This window comes from Bos taurus, chromosome 11 (genome assembly GCF_002263795.3).
Source record: "Bos taurus isolate L1 Dominette 01449 registration number 42190680 breed Hereford chromosome 11, ARS-UCD2.0, whole genome shotgun sequence".
Lineage (NCBI taxonomy): Eukaryota > Metazoa > Chordata > Mammalia > Artiodactyla > Bovidae > Bos > Bos taurus.
In genome coordinates, this window is record NC_037338.1 from 90,941,821 (window position 1) to 90,960,116 (window position 18,296).

Consider the following 18,296-nt stretch of genomic DNA (forward strand, 5'->3'; position numbering starts at 1 on the left):
TTCTCCTGAAACATCAGTGAGCTGCCTTGTGCTCTTCCCTGGGAGAGGAGGAAAACCCTGGAGGGCGTGTTAGTGGCCAGTCTCCTTTCTGGAACTGACCAGGCTTCTGCTCCGACACTGGCCGACTCACCATGAGGCCTCTTCTCCACTCACAGGGTCGGCCACCCGTGCTCCCCAGTGAGTCCCCAGAGCCCCAGCCCAGAGATCTCTGGTCCAGCCTCACTTCTGACTTACTCCTGCAGCACACAAGAGAGGAAGTGCCAGGTTCTGGGGACCCAGGACCCCACAAGGCAGCAGGGTCCCTGCCCTCGCAGGGTGACGGCCTGAGGCAGTGCCTTTGATGACTGAACTCTTTCTAGGAGCCAAGGACCGCGTGGTGTCCTGACGACCACGTGTGCGCCGGAGCACAGCTGTACCACTCAGAGCAAGGTCAGGCGCGCGGCATGGTGGTCCCCACTCCAGGACTGTATGGCAGAAAGACAGGAAACCGGGCTCTCCAGGCTGCAGGGTGGGGTCTCCCACAGACACGCTTAGTCCCTTCTGCTCCGGTTTCATCTTGTGGGGGGAGGGGCGAGGCGGAGAAGCAGGGTGACCACGTGGAATTACCATCCACATAGGAACTGGAAGAGAAAGGGCAGGAAGCCCAACCAGACCTCTCTCTGGGCTGCCTGGGATCACCCCTGAGCCAGCTCTTGACTTCAAGGACCTTTCTCCACAGATGTTTTTACAACAACTAAAATATGAAATGTCCCCAAGAGTGCCCCTGGCCTTCCTCCCCCTTCTCCACTCCCATTAATGTCACACCAACCAAGCGAAAAATCAGATTTACAGACTCTACTGTTTCTCTTCCCGGACTCTTTTTTTTTTTTTTTTCTTCCCTTTAATCCAAACACAACCAAATTCCTTTATTCCTCGTGCTGTATTCATCCTCTCGCTCCCTCACCCTCGGAGGTCACCTCCCCTCTGCCAGCTGCCTCCCTCCCCCAACTCAGGGTCCCCAGCCTTCTGGGTCATTCTGGGCTTTTCAGGGTGACTGGCCATCTCGTCTACCCCAAGGCTCCACTCTGAGGGCTCTCCAACTCGCTTTGCTTCTGGCTACACTTACTTGGCCAGGCCTCCTCTCCTCCCCCTCACCCACCATGCCCCTCACGCAGCCCAGAGGCCTTCCTCCACATCTCTGGATCCGTACAGACTTGGACCGAAAAGTGGCATCTTAGCCTCCTGCTCAAGCCTCTCCACTGGGGGCCACACAGAGCTATCTTTCGGTCTTCCAGCTTGCCTGTGCGGCCCCGCCCCCAAGCAAAGGCTCTTTACTTGTGTTAACTCCTGCTAGATTTTGTTCCAAAAAGACTTTTTTTTTTTTTTAATAAACCACTAGCATGTGGAAAGGGCTTAGGCAGAAGTGAATCTTCTAGAACCTTCTGGTTTGATTTAAAATGACGTTGAGTAGAAATATTTAAGACGCGATCTCATATTCCCCAGCCTTGTTAAATAGGTCACAAATGAGCACCGTTTAAACACGTTTTTCATGGCTCACTGTCACTATTATAAACACTGATTTTTATAATGTGATAGAACACAGTGACACATTCAGAATCACCTGAGTGCAGCTGTTTATACTCTCACGAGATGACCCCAGAGTTTTGAGCTATTAATATGTGTGTGTCTTTATAGATTCCTTATAATCTGTCTTCTCTCCCTCCCACTTCTTTCTTCTCCTCCTCCCCCTCCTTCTCCTTCACTTCTGCTTCTTTAGGTCCTGAATTCACTCCACTAAGCTTGTGACTTTTGCCATTCGACAAGTTAGAAAATCAAAATTTTACCTATAAGGGACAAAATAGGAATGAATAGCATTTGAGGACCCCTTCGTTTTGAGATGACATCTACCAACTGAAATAAGCCCTGATTTAACACAAGAGTGAGGAAGGCTATGCTGGGGACCACGGTCCCTGAAGAGTTATTTCTTGGCAAAGGAGTCCTGACACATCTGACAGTTGAAGATGAATGTGGGATGCTGTGCCATCCTAAAGGTGTAAGTATCTACAAATGCAAAGTCGTTCTCAAAGAAATCTTTGATGTAGATGTTTCTTAAAAATGAATCTACAATTTCAGAGGGTAAAGCCAATGTCCTGTGTGACTGTGGAAATGCTTGACATTTCTTTCTTTCCCTCTTTATCATTTTTGAAAACTTATTTTACTTTTGTGCATTTGACTAAACTCTTTCATTTTCCAGTATTTAACACGCTATCCTCACTCTGGCTATCTGAACTGCTTTCGGTTGTTCTCACTGGGTTAAAAGAAACACAGATGCTCTCAAATAATCCCAAAGAAATAGGGGTTTATTTGGTTTCGGTTTGGCCACATTTAAGAGAAAGTCTGTGTAACTGCCACCTACTCAACCCTGAGCTCTGGTTGGGGTGATTTGGCGGGCTGGTCAAGGACTCTGGAATTCCATTTCCCTCTGCTTCAGGCTCATACCTGTGGCTCCAGCCATGACATCTACATCCCAAATGGAAGGAGCCTTTGCAGAATGGCATGTGACCACCCCATATGCCTTCCTGTAAAGGTGTTTTCCTGGAAGTCTCACTGAGCTGGCCTGAGCAACATCTCCCTGCTCAGAACCATGTCACAGGGCACCTCTCTGCAAGGGACGCTACCTTTCCAGCTGGTCTTATTGTGATTCAAACCAAAGTGTGCATTTTAGTAAAGAAAAGTGGACAATCAACTATTGAGTTGACTGCCAGCGTCCACTGATTTCTGTGGTTAACCCCGCTGAACCGGGCCTGCAGCCACCAGGGCACCTCCTCCAGGCAGTGGAGTTCTAAGGAGTCACAGGACTCTCCCTCAGGATTTCTCTGCCTCCCATTTCTGCTTCTCAGTTTCCCCCTTGTTTTTGGCCTCTTTGCAGCTACAATGCCTACTCCAGCCATACGAGACCTTCCCCACCTCTCGATCCAAATCCTGCAGAGAAGTCAGCAGATCTATGTGTTTTTCAAGCCCAAATTTGAGAAGGAGGATTCTGACTATAAGTTCAGCTTAACTCTTGAGAGAGACAGAATGAGTTCCAGGTTTGAAGCAAGCCTTTCATCTATGAGTGACCTTTCTGTTTTATTTTTTGGGGGAAGGTTTGCTTGTGTTTTGTCTGTTTGCCAAGCTGCTTGGTGGCTTATGGGATCTTAGTTCCCCAACGAGGGATCGAACCTGGGCCCTCAGTAGTGAAAGCACAGAATGCTAACCACTGGACTGCCAAGGAAGTCCCCATGAGCTATCCTTTAGTTTGGGGACCTCTAGGCCAAATTAACCTCAGTCAGGGGCCCTAGGAAATACAGGGTCTTCAGGTCCAGCTGAAAAGGGGAGTATGCTAAAGCTAGCAGAACTAGCTAATGATGGGTACTGAAACGATTGGCACCTATGATGTGTAAACTCAAGCTAAATATACACTGGTGATTATTTCATAGAAAGAGACATCAAAAAGGTGAATCTTATCCCTCCTCATTTTTTTCAGTCTACTCAGTGTGCTGTCTATTATGATAAGCTTTAGCTTTCTGTCTGGTCACAGAGGGAACAGTCTGTAGCTGTGCACTTGTTCTGTGAGATGACAAAGTGTAAAGCGATAGTACCTCCCCTGCTATGGCCGTATTCCATACCTGCGAGTCTTAGAAGATCAAAGTGCATCGCATTTTTAATGAAGTTATATGGGCTTGACCCGATAGCAAAATCAGGATTCAGTGATGGCCCATTCACCAGCTATACATGTCATAAAAGAATTTACTTTCAAGTAGAACCAGTGTAGCTTCCAACAAGAGTATCATTCATCCTTGAGTCCAGGCTTACTGTCTCTACTGTCCTTTACAGATAAGCCATCACTGAGGGAGGGGATATCTCCTCTTCCTTTCATTCCTGGCTAGATTTAATGGGACTCTCACCAAGCCAGAGTTTTCACATTTTATGCTTTCCTACCAGTGATATTTTAGTCATAGATGTCTCTTCAATAATTTAACTGGTGATTTTTTTTTTCTGTTTTTATGAAACCCACATCTTGAAAGTCAAGGAGTATAACAAACAGCACAAGGAGTCGCAATGAGGAATTTGAAACACATTCAGGATCCTTTAGTAATTAATTGCAAGGAATGTTTATGCCAGGTATCATTCATACAGGGTCTATTTTTTTTGTTTGTTTCCTTTAAAATATAAATAAAATAAAATTCTACCGAAGTGAAAAACATCCTAGGATATTCATGAAGTGAAAACATTGACTATATTATCTGATGATAAGACTGAGTTGCCATAGATAACTCAGTTATTTGTCCTTTGGTTTGTACTGAAAACTGGTGTAACTAAGCACTTATGTGTGGTTGTGTTACTTGTGCACTTGAAAATTTGTTACAATACAACACAAACATTTCTACAAAAGCAAATTTAATATACAACAAACACTCACCATGTAAACACATCTTTTAAAAAATCTGGTAATAGTTTCAAGGATCACTTACAGGCTTCCATAAAAGTATTTTATATCAAGAATCTCAATACAGAATGATTTCTATGTCAAAATACATTTACGCTGTAAATTGTTATAGAAAAAAAAAGACACAGAGAAACGGAGTTTGCTGGTATTGAATTCAACAGCAGCAACTGCCCCTGATCATCTTCCTTCATTTTCTACTTCAAGCATTTCTGACAACACACGTCCATCTACCCTTCTATAGTCTATGCTTTGACTCACTCAATTGACCAGTTAAAAATCTCAAGACATTATTATCATGCTTATTTGCAACATCAGCAGCTCTCAAACCTGCCCAAAGCATTTCTGGGGGCCTGTTCCTCTCCAGGCTGACACTCAGAACTTTCCAGAACCTGTCCACGGTATCAGTATGGAGGACCACACATTAGAAAATGAACAGTAGTTATCAAGATGCAAAACAGGAAAAAAGCCACATGAAAACCGCAAGTGCAGATCAATCACACAATTTTATTAGAGTCTTTTGAACAAATGTATTCCTCTGTGAAAAACTCTTGCAAAAGAGACATTGGGGTATACTATTTTCAACCCTGAGCAATAGCGCTGCATACCAAGGGGGTGGGGCGAGAAGCTGGTTCCATTGAAACACCAAGCACAGCCACTGATATGCTCTATGTGATCAGGTTTTTACAAAAAAATACATAGTTTTCAATAAATAATGCTTAATTTTACAACTTTGATACAGCAATGTCATACACCGTTTTAACACACGAAACTCTGCATGCTAGACAGGGTACAGAAGACAAGACTTCGCCATGCATTTTCTTTTCCCCTTAGTGCTATCGGACATCATCCTCCAGCGCCCGGCCTCGGGGAGCGGTCCCCTCTGTTTCACAGCCTCTGGTCGTGCGCTGGCATGCAAACTCTAAAAAAGGTTCCCCCCCTCCGCAAACCACTCAGACTTCTAAACAAAAGGGTTTTTTTAGCTTTCCTGCTCCCAAACCTGGAGTGGCTCTGAAAATAGACTTGGGCAGCGTCCTGCTGGAAACTGCTCTGGGTGTCAGGTGGCCCCGTCCTGGTGGCCTCCAGGGAGCGCTGTTACGCCACCACCACTAGGAGCCCCACATTGGAACAGCAGGCTCCTTCCTAAAGCAGTCCGTTCCAGAAAAGGGTGTCATGGAACAAATGCCAAAGACTCTTAAACCCACCACATATGTACAAGAGTAAAAATAGACAAAATGGGAAATTAAGGGTAATGGCATAGAATGTTTTGCCCGATGTGATTCCAAGGGCACTGTGTTTGTGAATAAGAAGCTAGATGAAGAAATGTGTGTCAAGAGGACCCTTTGTCAATATCTATTTGATCAAAATTCTTTAGGTTGCATATTAGCAATATTTCCAGTGGCTTTTTTTTATAACGAGGAAATATAATAGATCTAATAAAATAAGGTCAGCGTCAAAGTCACTTCAAGAACCCTAGAGTGAATTTTGTTTTTACGCATTTTCCAACAGCTTGTCATTCTGCTGTTGTGTCATTTTCACAGCAGAGAAAATCCACGTCTATGTGACTAAGTAAAAGAAGCTTGATCAAACATTGAGAAGGAAGCCTCACGTCTGCCCATCCAGGTTCTCAATTCACCAATCGCTCATGTCAAAACACATCTCCGCTTGACCATATTGCTCTTAGTGGTTTGTTTTCTCTACAGAGAAGTGATCCATTTGCAACAGAAATTCCCGGGTCATGTAAAACAGTCCTGTCTGTGCACTGGCAGAGGTATTGAATCTTCTCGGAGTATCTCTACCCAATAAAATTATTACTTTTATACATGGAACATTATGAACTTATGTTTCCCTTTGTAAGCCATTGTATACTTTCTGCACTTTTGTGCTTTTACTGAGTATAAAAATAGGTCTCCTTTAAAATTCTGTTTAAGTTCACTAAAAAACTACTTGTTTGTGAAATTCTCTTAAAAACTCACTGCATCCACATGGAAGAGATAAAACTAATTAGGCAGCTAGTTGATATAGGTAGTGTTAAAAAAAATAACTACAGTGAAAAAAAGAAAAAAAAAGCTATGTTAAGATTCAAGAAAAAAGCCAGTAGCAAGGTAAAATGGAAGAGAATTGAGTTTAAGAAATTGTGTTTCATCTTTATTGTGATCAAAAATGAGGGCTCCACAGAAAGGGGTAAGAAAAAGGAGTTATCAAAGAGCAGACTTTGCCAGATCATTAAATGAAAGGGGGTGTGGCAGAAAAAACCCAATAAATGAACAGTGAGAAAGGACCAATGATTAAAATAGCCAGATGGCTGAAAAGCACGTCTAAGAGTCATTACATGGAGACGGTTACTTTGGGAGCTTGTGAATTCCCGTGTTAGATACATAAGGCTCAGTCTTGGTATTCTTACAGGCCTAGGCTATACAAAGGGTATTTGAAACTGACATTCCTAATGAAATTTTATAAAATTTGGCCCTTACAATAACTGAGAAGTATCCTGAAAAATCTTCCCTGAAGCTGTAATAAAGAAAGTTTCTTATCTACTGATAAAATCGACAACTCAGTAAACTATTTTCGCTGGTCATCCTACATAAGAAAAAAGCACAAATATATTGGCCTCAGAAATCTGTTAAAAGCAGGGGACCACAGTAAAAGAGTATAAAGATTCTATAAATGGGAGAGTCCAAGAAAACCTCTCTATAAAGTGTTCACAAGGATACATATGCCCATTAGAAGAAAAAGTAAGAATATACATATTATTAATCATATCAGAGAATAAAAAAGGTAAGATTGATATAATATATTTATATTGAATGACTACTTTAAAAAAGAGCAACTTATTTGCTTTATTTCTCAGATTACTTTCAAAAGTCATTTAAATTCTGAAGAGAAAAACAAGTGTAAGTTTCTCAAAGTGTACCAATAGCAAATGACTCTGGTTCCAACTCCCAGAGAAGGGAAAAACAAGTTGCTGTTTGAGTCTTTTTCTTTCTCAAAGAAAAGAAAAAAAAAAAAAAAACCCTAAGTGATCCTGACTGCCATATACATGCATATTTAAATCACTTCCTCTCAATTAACATTAAAATGAAACATCTCTGCTCAAAATGGTTTTAATGATTCCCCCCTCCCCAAAGGATCTAACAAATAATTTGCCCTGTGACTGTAGTCATTCATAACATACATAATATTTGCAAAGCACAGTTTAAATACACTGCCTTCATTAGCATTATATATTTTTAATAAAAGGATGCATATCAGAGTGTAAAAACTGGAAGATTATTTCCACAGTTTAAAGAATTAATAAGAGAATGCTGGTTCAAGTTCTTTAAGATGGAAATCTTAGTAAAATGCCATCCTAAATCTGTGAACAACTTACAAACAGCAGGATACCCACTGACTAAGCTGCAGTGCACTAGGCCTCCCTCCCCCCTCCCCCCTCACTATTTAAAAATATTCTGTCAATGCTTAGTTCAAAATAAGACTTACTTAAGAGACCAAAAAAATGCAATTAAACTTTTATTGAAGACTATCCAGTGGCAAGAATACCTTGTGTATTATATTATGTTTTAGACATTCAATAAAGAATTCATAAGAATGATTTTCACAATGCATTCATCGAAACAGCCTTAAATATTGTTAAAAGCGCATTCAAGCGCCTGTCCTGAGTTCTAACAGGTTTTTAATTTTAGATCGCCGATCTCTATTTTTTTTTTTTTTTCTTCTTTTACTATCAAGAACTTAGGCTACATAGCTTTTTGAAAATTTTCATCCAGACTATGCTTTTCCATTCTGAAGCCAAATCATTACATGTTACTACTGCAAAGTTTCTACCTCACCACAGAAAATGTCCGACTCATCTATGATTGAAACATAAAATGCATGCAAAGTTTTCAGGTTTTCCAAGTACATCGTCTCAGTTTTATGAATGGGTTTGTGTTTTCAACAAGTTTTAGAACTGCAGCAGAGGGCCACTATGTAAAATTCCCAGCACAGAGAAGCCTCAATTGTAAACCGCTGGTTCAATTACTCGTGGCTAAAATAAATGTCCCACCAACGACTACATCAGTCTTATCATTTGGGAGGCGGGGGCGGGAAGGGGAGGTAAACAATTTCAGAGATCCAGTTCTAATGTTGAGAACCTTGTTATTTAACACCCTCAGCCCTTTCTCCTCCCAAGTGTTCTACGGAAATCTGATGATTCCTAGAAATGAAACAGCCACAGAAAAGAAATGTGTCCATCTACGGCCAAAGCTTGCTGGCTTCGCATCCCAGGGGGTAGGGGCCGGGGTGGAGGCTTGCCAAGAAGAGGAGGGAGGCCGGGGGAGGCCAAGCAGGCAGGGACGGGGCCCTAGAGGCAGGGGAGGAGGAGGCCAGGCTGGAAGGGTGCCCGCGCGCCCCTGGCCTAGCAGCTCCCGGCAATGCGTGGACGCTGCCCTTTCATCTCGCCAGCATCTCAATAAAAACGGAGACCAAACCTTGGTAAATCATTGCAGTAGGTGACCAAGAGAGTAGTGGTGATTTTGCACCTAGTTTCAATGAGCCACTGCAAACCTCCCCCACTGCAGGCGTCCGCTCTCTCGGAGGCAGAGCTTGAGGTTGGCGCTCGGGCCCCGGCGCGGCCTCCGTGCAGCCTCCCTGCCTCCCTCGGCGCGGCCCCCGGGGAAAGACGGGCCGAAGGCACCGAAAGGGCGCGGGGCCAGGGGTGCGCGTGCCGGGCGGCGCTTGCCAGCCGGGCCCGCCGCGAAGGCTCCGTGATACACGCGGCCGGGTCTGAGGAAACGAGAGTGGGGGAACGGGAGTAGACGGGCCAGGCAAACGGTGCCCAGCACTGAGAACTCGGCAGGAGCCGAACCACCTAGGAGCCCACCCCGCCCCCGGCCTACCTCCGGGGCGGCCCTAGAAACGGCGCGAGACCCTGGAGCCGGGGGCCCGGGCCGGCTTTCCCGCTCATCCCCGCAGTTTGGCGGCCTCGCGGCCCCGGCGCGGATCTTTCCGCGCGTCTCCAGGCCCCAGGGCGCGGCGCCGAGGGGCGCGCGGCCTCCGCGCGGAGAAAGCCAGGCGCCCAGGACCCAGGGCCTTGTCTTCGGGGTCCCCGGCCGCCGCCCAGGCACCCTTGGTTCCACGCACCATCACCCTCCGCCCCCTCGCCCGGCCAGCTCCTCCCGCAGCTCCGCCCGCACAGACTCTCCGGTGGCCGTGCCCCGTCCCTCCCGCCGCCCTGGGGTAGCCTTCCGCGCGCTCCTTCCCCAGCCTCGGGCCCGCCGCGCCCAGCTCTCCTGGCGACGCCAAAAAGAGACTGAACACCGACCACCACGCCCTAGCGCCGGTCACCGCTCGCGGTCCAGAACTGTAGCAGCGCTTCCCACCAGCGCACAGGCGGACATGCAGCGTCAAGGGGGGGAAAAAAAAAATTCAAAACTGGAAACGGCTGTCCCCCGCCTCTAAGGAGGGAGAACTGCGAGCATCCGCGCGCGCTCAGCGCTGGCCACCCAAGGGCGCGGGTTACCGCGACGCGCAGCCCCGACGCGGCCCCTCGCGGAGAAGGCTAACCCCCGCCCGGCCCGGTGCCCGCGCCCCCCGCCCGCCGTCCGGATGGGCAAGGAGGGGAGGGTGGGAGTCGCGGAGGAGGAGGTGAGAAAGGAAATGGGGTTGCAAAGGGGGAAGGGAAGGGAAGGCCGACAGAAAAGAATCCTCCGCCCCGGGTTTGCCTAACCAGCCACCGAAAAAGAGAAGCGAGGAATTGGCCAGCCATTGAGCACTTCCAGCCGAAGCCCGGAGAATATGGGATTCCCTCCGGCCACCTTCCCACCCGCGCGCACAGGGGCCTTGTCTCTGAATGCCCTGCGACAACACCACCGCCAGTAGGACTTCCATAGAGACTATGGGCGATGCGAGTTTCTATCAGTTCCAGCTGATTTATTAAAATTGTCAAGATACAGACTTCCAGCACCAAAAAAAAAAAAAAACAGGCAATGATGTCGACAGTGCATTGAGTCTGCTTTGCCACCATTTGCTACAAAATATGCAGATGGTCTGTACTTTATTTAGATTATATTGCACAAAATGAGAAACTTTTTAAACTATGTGCCTTTTTCTTTTTGCTAAAAATCGAGAATCCAGTTTCAAACCTTCCATCTGGGGCCCCATCCACATATCACAGCGTATGAGATACATAAAGTCCTACTATAGTACAGTACATATACAATCTTTAAACTAAGATAACAGCTCTGAGGTCTATATCACCGTTTTCAATAAATCTTTACCTACAAATATTGAACAAATCTCTACTATAGCTGTACAAAAAAAGTTTGCTTTTTTTTTTTTTTAACCACAAGGCCTTTAGATGCAAGGATTATTTTAAAATTTTAATCCTTTTTAAACCAGGACATAACGTACCAACATACTTGCATGCTAAAAAAAAAAATAAGAGGAAAAAAAGAAATCAAAAGGGAAGAAGTGCCTGAAAGTCTTACTGAAAAAACACAGCAAGAATGTTCCCTTTTCACTGTACAAAAATACGCCTGAAAATATATTAATTTTTAAAAAAGACTGAGGTCTGTTATGTATCAAAAATGTTTCAATACCTTTTGTACTGAGGTCTAGGCTGCCTGGTATTCAATCAAGGAGGTATAAGGGAACAAGTTACAAAAAAAAAGTTGGCAAGTAGAAATCACATTTGTAAAACCATAAACAATTTGATCTGAAAAGTAAACTCTGATCTTAAGTCAGTTCACAGTTTTTTTTTTTTTGTAAGCGTTTGTACAGTCTGCATTTTTTCAAGCTCCCTGCAGTTTTGTTAAGAATCGGATGCATAGAAGACATCAGTTTTCTCCCTCCAAAAAAATAAAATTAAATTAAAAAATTTGCCATGGTCCCTTTTTTGTTTTTGTGTTTGTATTTTTTTTAAAAAAAATCACCAGTTCTTTAAGATCTCTTAAGAAAAAAATAAAATAAAATAAAATAAAATCTCCAACCAACTCCCCAGTTGTGCTGCCAAAGGGTCCTCTGCAGGCGTCTTCCAGACTTCAAAGACCAACAAGCTTCAAACAGCGCCTTCCGGAGCGGGTCCTCGTTCCCCTCCCCCGCCCCGTCCCCTCCGCCTTTGTTGCCATCGCGAATTTCAGGAAAAAAAAGAAACAGTAATTACAAAAACACATTTGAGGGGGGTGGGGGTGGAAATCACAACTCCAGACTAGGTATTCAACTACCTTGAGACACGATCAAGGAAGGGAGAGGAGGTTGGGGGGGTGGGGGAGGGGACAAAAAAAGGACAGGAAAAATGTTTCAAAAACTACTCATTTCACTTTAACTCCACCAAAATTTTCAGCATCTTTCCAATTTCTTTGTATCACGACATCGTATCAACATCAGCATCTTCTTCTCGCCCCTCCACCCTACCGCCATCACCGCCGACACCAAAACCTTGTTATCATCATCAGCATCATCACGACCACCACGACTTCCTCCCAAGGAACCCTGCTCTGCACCCGCCAGAGAAAAAAGAGCGAGAACGGGGCGCCCCCATCCCACCCCTCCTCTCAATACGTGAACACCAGGTCGGAGAAGTTCGCCTCCAGCCAGTCCCCCGCGATCATCTCGCTCAGCTCGGGCGTGCAGTAGTCGGGGAACTCGAAGTGGGAGCCCAGGCTGCCCTCGCTGAACGAATCCAAATCCTTATCCACCAGCGACAGGGACAGGTTCCCGGCCGCCGCGCCGCCCCCCAGCTGTTGGTCGCCGGCACCGTGCGCGCTTTGGGAGAAATTCAAGCTCAGGTCGAACATCAGGTCGTCGGCGTCCTCGCCGCCGCTGCTGCTGCTGCTGCTGCTGCCGCCGCCACCGCCGCCGGACGAGGAGGACGAAGAGGAGGTGGACACGGAGCGCGCGGACGCGGGCGACAGCGCGGGCTGCGCCAGCGGCGGCGGGTGCTGCTTGGTGATGTTCTTGAAGCTGTAGTAGAGGCGGCTGCCGCCCCCCGCGCCCGAGGCCGCGCCGGCCCGCACCTCGTCGTACAGGCTCGCGCCCTCGGGGGACTCGGCCGCGCTGCTCAGCGTGGGGCTGGCGGGCACTTTCGCGACGCTGTAGCGTCTCAGCAGCGGCGGGGGCGGCGGCTGCTGGCCCGGCGGCTGCAGGAGCTGCGCGTGCGGCGGCGGCTCGTCGTCGTCCTCGTCCGCCTCCTGCTTGATCCGCAGCTGCAGCTCGTCCTCGTCGTCCTCTTCGTCCTCGTCGTCGTCCAGGAATACGCACTTGACCGTCTTACCCGCGCCGCTCACGCGCAGGCTGCCCAGCACGTAGTCGTCGCCCGCGCCGCCGCCGTCCCCGGGCTGCGCCGCCTTGCCCGCGCCCGCCTTGGCGCCGCCGGCCGCCGGGGCCGCGGGCGCCTTGAGCTTGCCGCATTTCTTGCTCGAGCCCTTGGAGGTCTTGGCGCCGCCGCCCGCGCCCGCGCCCGCGCTCCCGCCGCCGCCGCCCGCCGCGCTCTTCTCCGGGCTCTGGCCCGCGCTGGGCTTGGCCGACGGGTCCATCTTGGGCTTTTTCCGGGGCCGGTACTTGTAGTCGGGGTAGTCGGCCATGTGCTTGAGCCGCAGCCGCTCCGCCTCCCGGATGAACGGGATCTTCTCGCTGTCCTTCAGCATTTTCCAGCGCTTGCCCAGCCTCTTGGAGATCTCGGCGTTATGCATGTCCGGCGACTGCTCCATGATCTTTCTGCGCTCGATCTTGGACCACACCATGAACGCGTTCATCGGCCGCTTGATGTGGCCCGACGCCGTCTTGCACCAGTCCGGGTCGCTCTCGTCCAGGGCCACCGGGCTGCAAGCCATGAATTCGCCCTCCTCCGTGTCCAGCGCCTCCCGGGGCAGGTTGCTCTCCGCTTCCAAGCTCTCGGCCTGCTGCACCATGATCCGCGGCGGGGCTGGGCGCTCCCACCCGGGCCGCTCGGTCTCGTGCGGGGCTCCCCCTCCCCCGCTCGGCCCTCCACCTTCCCGGGCAAGTTGCAAAGTCCTGGGCACCCCGCGTCCGCGGCTCCCCCCCTCCCCCCCTCCCCCCCTTCCAGTCTGCACACAGCGGCTGCGGCGACTCGGAGCCGCCCGCGCGCGGGGCAGCTGCGGCCCGCGACGCGAGAGGAGGCGGCGGCGGCGGCGGCGACGGTGGTCGGAGCAGCCCGGGGACCCCCTCTCTCTCTTTCTTTCCGGCTCCTGGCTCTCGCCGCGAGCGCCGGACCCCACGCAACTCCCAGGCGCGCGCGCTCCTTCTGCAAAAAGTTGAGGGCTCTCTCCCAACTAGTTATCAGGGTGTCATCGGGGTGACGTCACCCCGCGGGCCAGCCAATGGCCGGGGCCGGCCCCGCCCCGCCGCCTTGATTAACTCGGCGGCCCCGCCCCGTTCCCGCCCCCGGGCTGCAAAGATGGGGTGGGGGAGGGGTAGGAGGAGGAGGCAGGTCTCGAAAAGTGCTCTTTAAAAAAAAAAAAAAAAAAAATTCGTGTGTGTGCAGCGAGGCGCCCCCCTCCCCGGTACGCTCGGGAGCCGCGCCCGTCCCCGCGGGAGGGCCGAACTGGGCCAGTCCCAGCGTCGGAGCGAACCGAGCGCACCGGGTCCGGGGAGGGGCCCGGCGCCCCTTTGTGCCCAGTCCCCCACCACCCGCCCACCCTGGAGGCCGGTCCGGGTGAGCCGGCCAGGCGCGCTCCCTCCCCGCGGGCGCACGCCCGGGCACGCGCACAGCCCGAGCGGGCGGGGGCGGGGGCGAGGGTCGGCGGTCGGGCCGGGGGGTGGGGGTGGGCGCTGCTGCTGCTGCTCCCCCGAGGGGCGCGGGGAGCCCGCCGAGCCCCCAGGCCGACGGCAGGTGGCGCTTGGACACAACCGCCTTCCCCGGGCACGTGGGCGCTCCCCTCCTTTCTCTCCCTTTCTCCAAGGCCGAGACATCCCCTTAAAGCCCGGCCGGCTGGAGCCCCCCGCCCCGGTTGGCGCTTTCAGTTTAGCCCTTTCTCCGCGGCTGTCTCCCCTCCTCCCCGCGTTGGGACGCGCCGCACGGTGCGCGTTTGGCGGCGCCGGGCCCGTCTGCGCCCCGGCCCCCGGCGGAGGCCGGAGTAACGGTCCGTGGGGCTCGGCCTGGCCGGTCCTTTGGCCGGCGATCGGGCCCCTTCCCCGGGCTGGTTCCAAACCCGGTCCAGACGCAGAGCTGCGTCCCAGCCCTGCCGCGCGCCCCGCGCCCTCCCCTCCCCCCTTCCTTTGTCCCCTCCCCCCTGTCTCGCCCCCCCAAAGCAGCCTCGTCCTGAAATCCAGCAAGGAGCTAGCACGCCTTCTGGATCACTCGCTAGTGTAGCTGAACAACCCAGACCCAAGAAAAAACGGGAGCACCCCAAGTTTCAAGTCGAAATATTCCCTCTTTTCCCGTGGAAAGGTGGGACCGACCGCCCAGAGGACCAGAACGCGGCGTGCAGGCCAAGCTGATGTCCCAGCCCCGCGCCCCGTCTGTCTCGCGCCGCTCCTTCCGAAGCCGTGTTTCTTTGTGTGTGTGTGTATATGTTTGGTCCCTGTTAACCATCCCTGGATATTCTGGGGGCAATTAAGAGGACACCGCTGCTTCTTTTCCAGTCTCTGTCGTCATCCCGGTCTTCACACCCTCCGGGCGTTGGGAGCTGGCAACTTTGAACAGTTCCCGAGATACCGCCCTGAGGATTTCACAAGAAAAGTCAGCTGCTTAGGACTAGTAAAATTAGCCAAACCTGCTTCCTTTCAGGTGCTCTGTCTGCGAGAAAAAGACTGCATTACCTAAGCATTGCAGCTTGTCTGACGTCTTTAGTAACAGGGTACCATTTTTTCACAGATGCTTTTTTTTTTTTTAATCATCCTGGCCATACCCTCCCCCCTTCGTCCATCCTAAAGAAAAAACAAAACAAAACACTGCATCAAATACTTGTGATATTCAGGCCAATAAGACTGGCAGTTTATTTTTTAAAGGGCCAGAGGGACCGAAAGAATTGACAGTCATTCTTATGGGTTAACCTGAAATCTGGAGACGTCTGAAACCCAAAGCAGTGTGTGGAAATTCATCTCCCCGCCCCCCTCAAAGGCACGCACTGCATCTTGTGTTTCTGTAGCCTCACAGGTTTCCCAGCCATTCCAGTCGTTGGGAGCACCACAGGAGGGTGGGGTGGCCTGGGTGGTGACCCTACCCCGGCTGCAACCCCACACTTCAGCTGGAGGGCTTGAAATAATTTAGGTCCTTGCAATATTTTCAGGCAAATTAGGAGGGCACCTAGCATTTTAGAAAGAGAATGCATTTGAAAAGTCTTTGCAAATTCAATATTTAGGTACATTTTTCACTAAATAGCAAAAAATCAGGTTTAACTTCTTACTTATTTAATATTTTACGTGAAAACATTTTGGGCTTTTATTTTCTCATTTCTCTTTGCCTTTGTTACAGAGACTCCTAAAATCTATCCTTGGGAATATACAAGTAAGCTGCATTCATATTCTTCTTAAAGCATCTATTTTTTTTTCAACTTTTAAAAAATTAGCTTTAATCTTAGAATGAGAATTATGTGAGGGCTGTAAAATAATAGGATTTATTCTTACAGTGTGGGTGATCTTCTTAGAGGAAATGTAAGGTAAAATTTACTCTTTCAAATAAGAAGTGTAATTTCTGTGCAAAGATGACCATTTTGGGGGAAGATAAAGCTGGAGGAAGGGGGTTGGTTATTAGGCAGAGAGGACTGGGAATGATAAGTAGAGATGAGTGGGTGAGAGAAAGCCCTGTGATTTGAGGAGTCTTTCAGTAAACAGACACGGGGAGGGGGGCGTTGCTGGTGTGCACAGGAATGTGGAAGAGCAGAGTTCCCCCTCCCTGCCATAGGCAAGGCAAGACAGTTTTCAGGAGGATTAACTAGATTGCTGTTTTGTAACATGGATCCACCCTACACATTCAATGTTAGCTAATTTACTGAGGACTAGGATCGAAGAAAAGAAAAGAAAATTAAATAACTTCTCTCTATGCTTTCTGTTTGTTTCTTAAGTATATCATTAAAAAAAAAAAAAAGGGAACATGTTTGAGACTCGCACATTTCTCACAGGAAGAGTATTTACTCATGAAAAACGAGGTTTGCAACACCAGCAGTACCCAAGTATTTAGAAGAATTTTAGGCTAACAAAAACTGTGGCCTTCTCTAATGATACACCTCTTGGAAGTCTAATTTGGTAAGACGGAAATCTATCTGCTATTTTTTTAAAACACTGAATTTACCTCAGGATTAGATGCATCTGTGTTCTTTTAATAGTGAATATGCATGTCCTATTTGTACAGCCACCTATGTATGCACTTGTTTAGAAGTGAGGGATGCAATCTTCTTACTAAGAATAAACATTGCTGGGTATATACTTAATGTTCAGAGACTTAAGATTTATTTTTGATCATCAGAGCTACAAATGACGATTTTCTGTGGTTATTCCATCTTCATTGAAAAATGTATAAGAATTGTTGTATAAGAGGGTAAGGTATGCTACAGAATCTCTCAACATAACAAAAACGCAATTAGGACGAATATGACATGTTCCTCTTTCCTTTGAAGAAGAAACATTTTGCTAAGTAAATAACACACTAAAAATATCACTGCGCGAATACCCGACTCACTGAAAGGAACATGCCATTTTTAGACGTATTCCACTCCATGCCTGTCTCCATTGCTGAGAGCATGCTGTGCAGAACGGCTCTTCCCTTCTCTGCCTGGACCTGCTCTCCCAAGGTGAGTCCTTGGCTCTTCTGATTCATCTACATCAGACCTAAATCCTGAGTTTGGATCTGAATCTCTTCCATTTATGGGGGTCCGTTTTGTGTGTCCCTCAGACATGCACTAAGTCACTTCAGTACTGTCAGACTGTGCAACCCCATGGACCGTAGCCCGCCAGGCTCCTCTGTCTATGGGATTCTCCAGGCAAGGGTACTGGAGTGGGTTGCCATTTCCTCCTTCAGGGGAATCTTACCAACCCAGGGACCAAACCCACATCTCTTATGTCTCCTGCATTGGCAGGCTGGTTCTTTACCACTAGTGCTACCTGGGAAGCTGGGTATAAATTGAACTTACCCTAATTTCCAGGTGTGTGCACACACACACACAAACACACACACATGCTGCTCTTTACTGCTGCTTTTCATGTATTTCCTACCTTGGTGAAACCTACCACAACATCATGTTTAGTCACTCTGTTGTGTCTGACTCTTTGCAACCCTATGGACAATAGCCCAACAGACTCCTCTGTCCATGGAATTCTCTAGGCAAGAATACTGGAGTAGATAGCTGTTCCCTTCTCCAGCAGAACTTCCCGACCGAGGGATCTAACCCAGGCCTCCTGCATTGCAGGCGGATTCTTTACTGTCTGAGCCACAAAGGAAGCCCCTGGTGGAATGTTGGTTGCCAGGACATACACATTCACTAAAATAGAATGTGGACACCATCTCAGAATCATTACTCGATACACTTACTTAAATACTGAGGTCTTTATAAGGTGACGATTTCTGTCTCAAAGAATTCCACAAGTCAGCATGATCGGACTCCTGCCTCCCTCTCCAAATCACCTCATTCTTCTCATGATGCTTTGCCTTGGCATTGTCCTACCCACCTGAAACTTTCCCATCACCAGATGTCTGCATGTGAAGGGCATTCACTACATTCAGACCTCAGGTGCAGTGCCCCTCACCCAGGAAACAGGCTGCCAAGGACTTGTCAATACCCTGCTTGGCCCATCACACCTCTAAAGTGAAGATTTTCTTGCATTCTCACTTGTTCATTCTCTGAGTCACCCAGCCAGAGAGTACGCTCCATTAAAGCAGGAGCAGTCCTGGCTGGGT

At 48.9% G+C, this 18,296-nt stretch overlaps 1 protein-coding gene across 1 annotated transcript; it reads right to left on the reverse strand.

Annotated features, from left to right (window-relative positions):
* Positions 1 to 4,402: 4,402 nt before the first annotated feature.
* Positions 4,403 to 13,710, reverse strand: SOX11 (SRY-box transcription factor 11). Its single transcript, XM_024999559.2, has one exon. It carries the CDS (start codon positions 13,351 to 13,353, stop codon positions 11,998 to 12,000), a length of 1,356 nt encoding a protein of 451 aa, XP_024855327.1. The 5' UTR covers positions 13,354 to 13,710; the 3' UTR covers positions 4,403 to 11,997.
* Positions 13,711 to 18,296: the final 4,586 nt, after the last annotated feature.

Coding starts and splice junctions, on each gene's coding strand:
- SOX11 (XM_024999559.2), bottom strand. CDS start 13,353: ATGGTGCAGCAGGCCGAGAGCTTGGAAGCGGAGAGCAACCTGCCCCGG.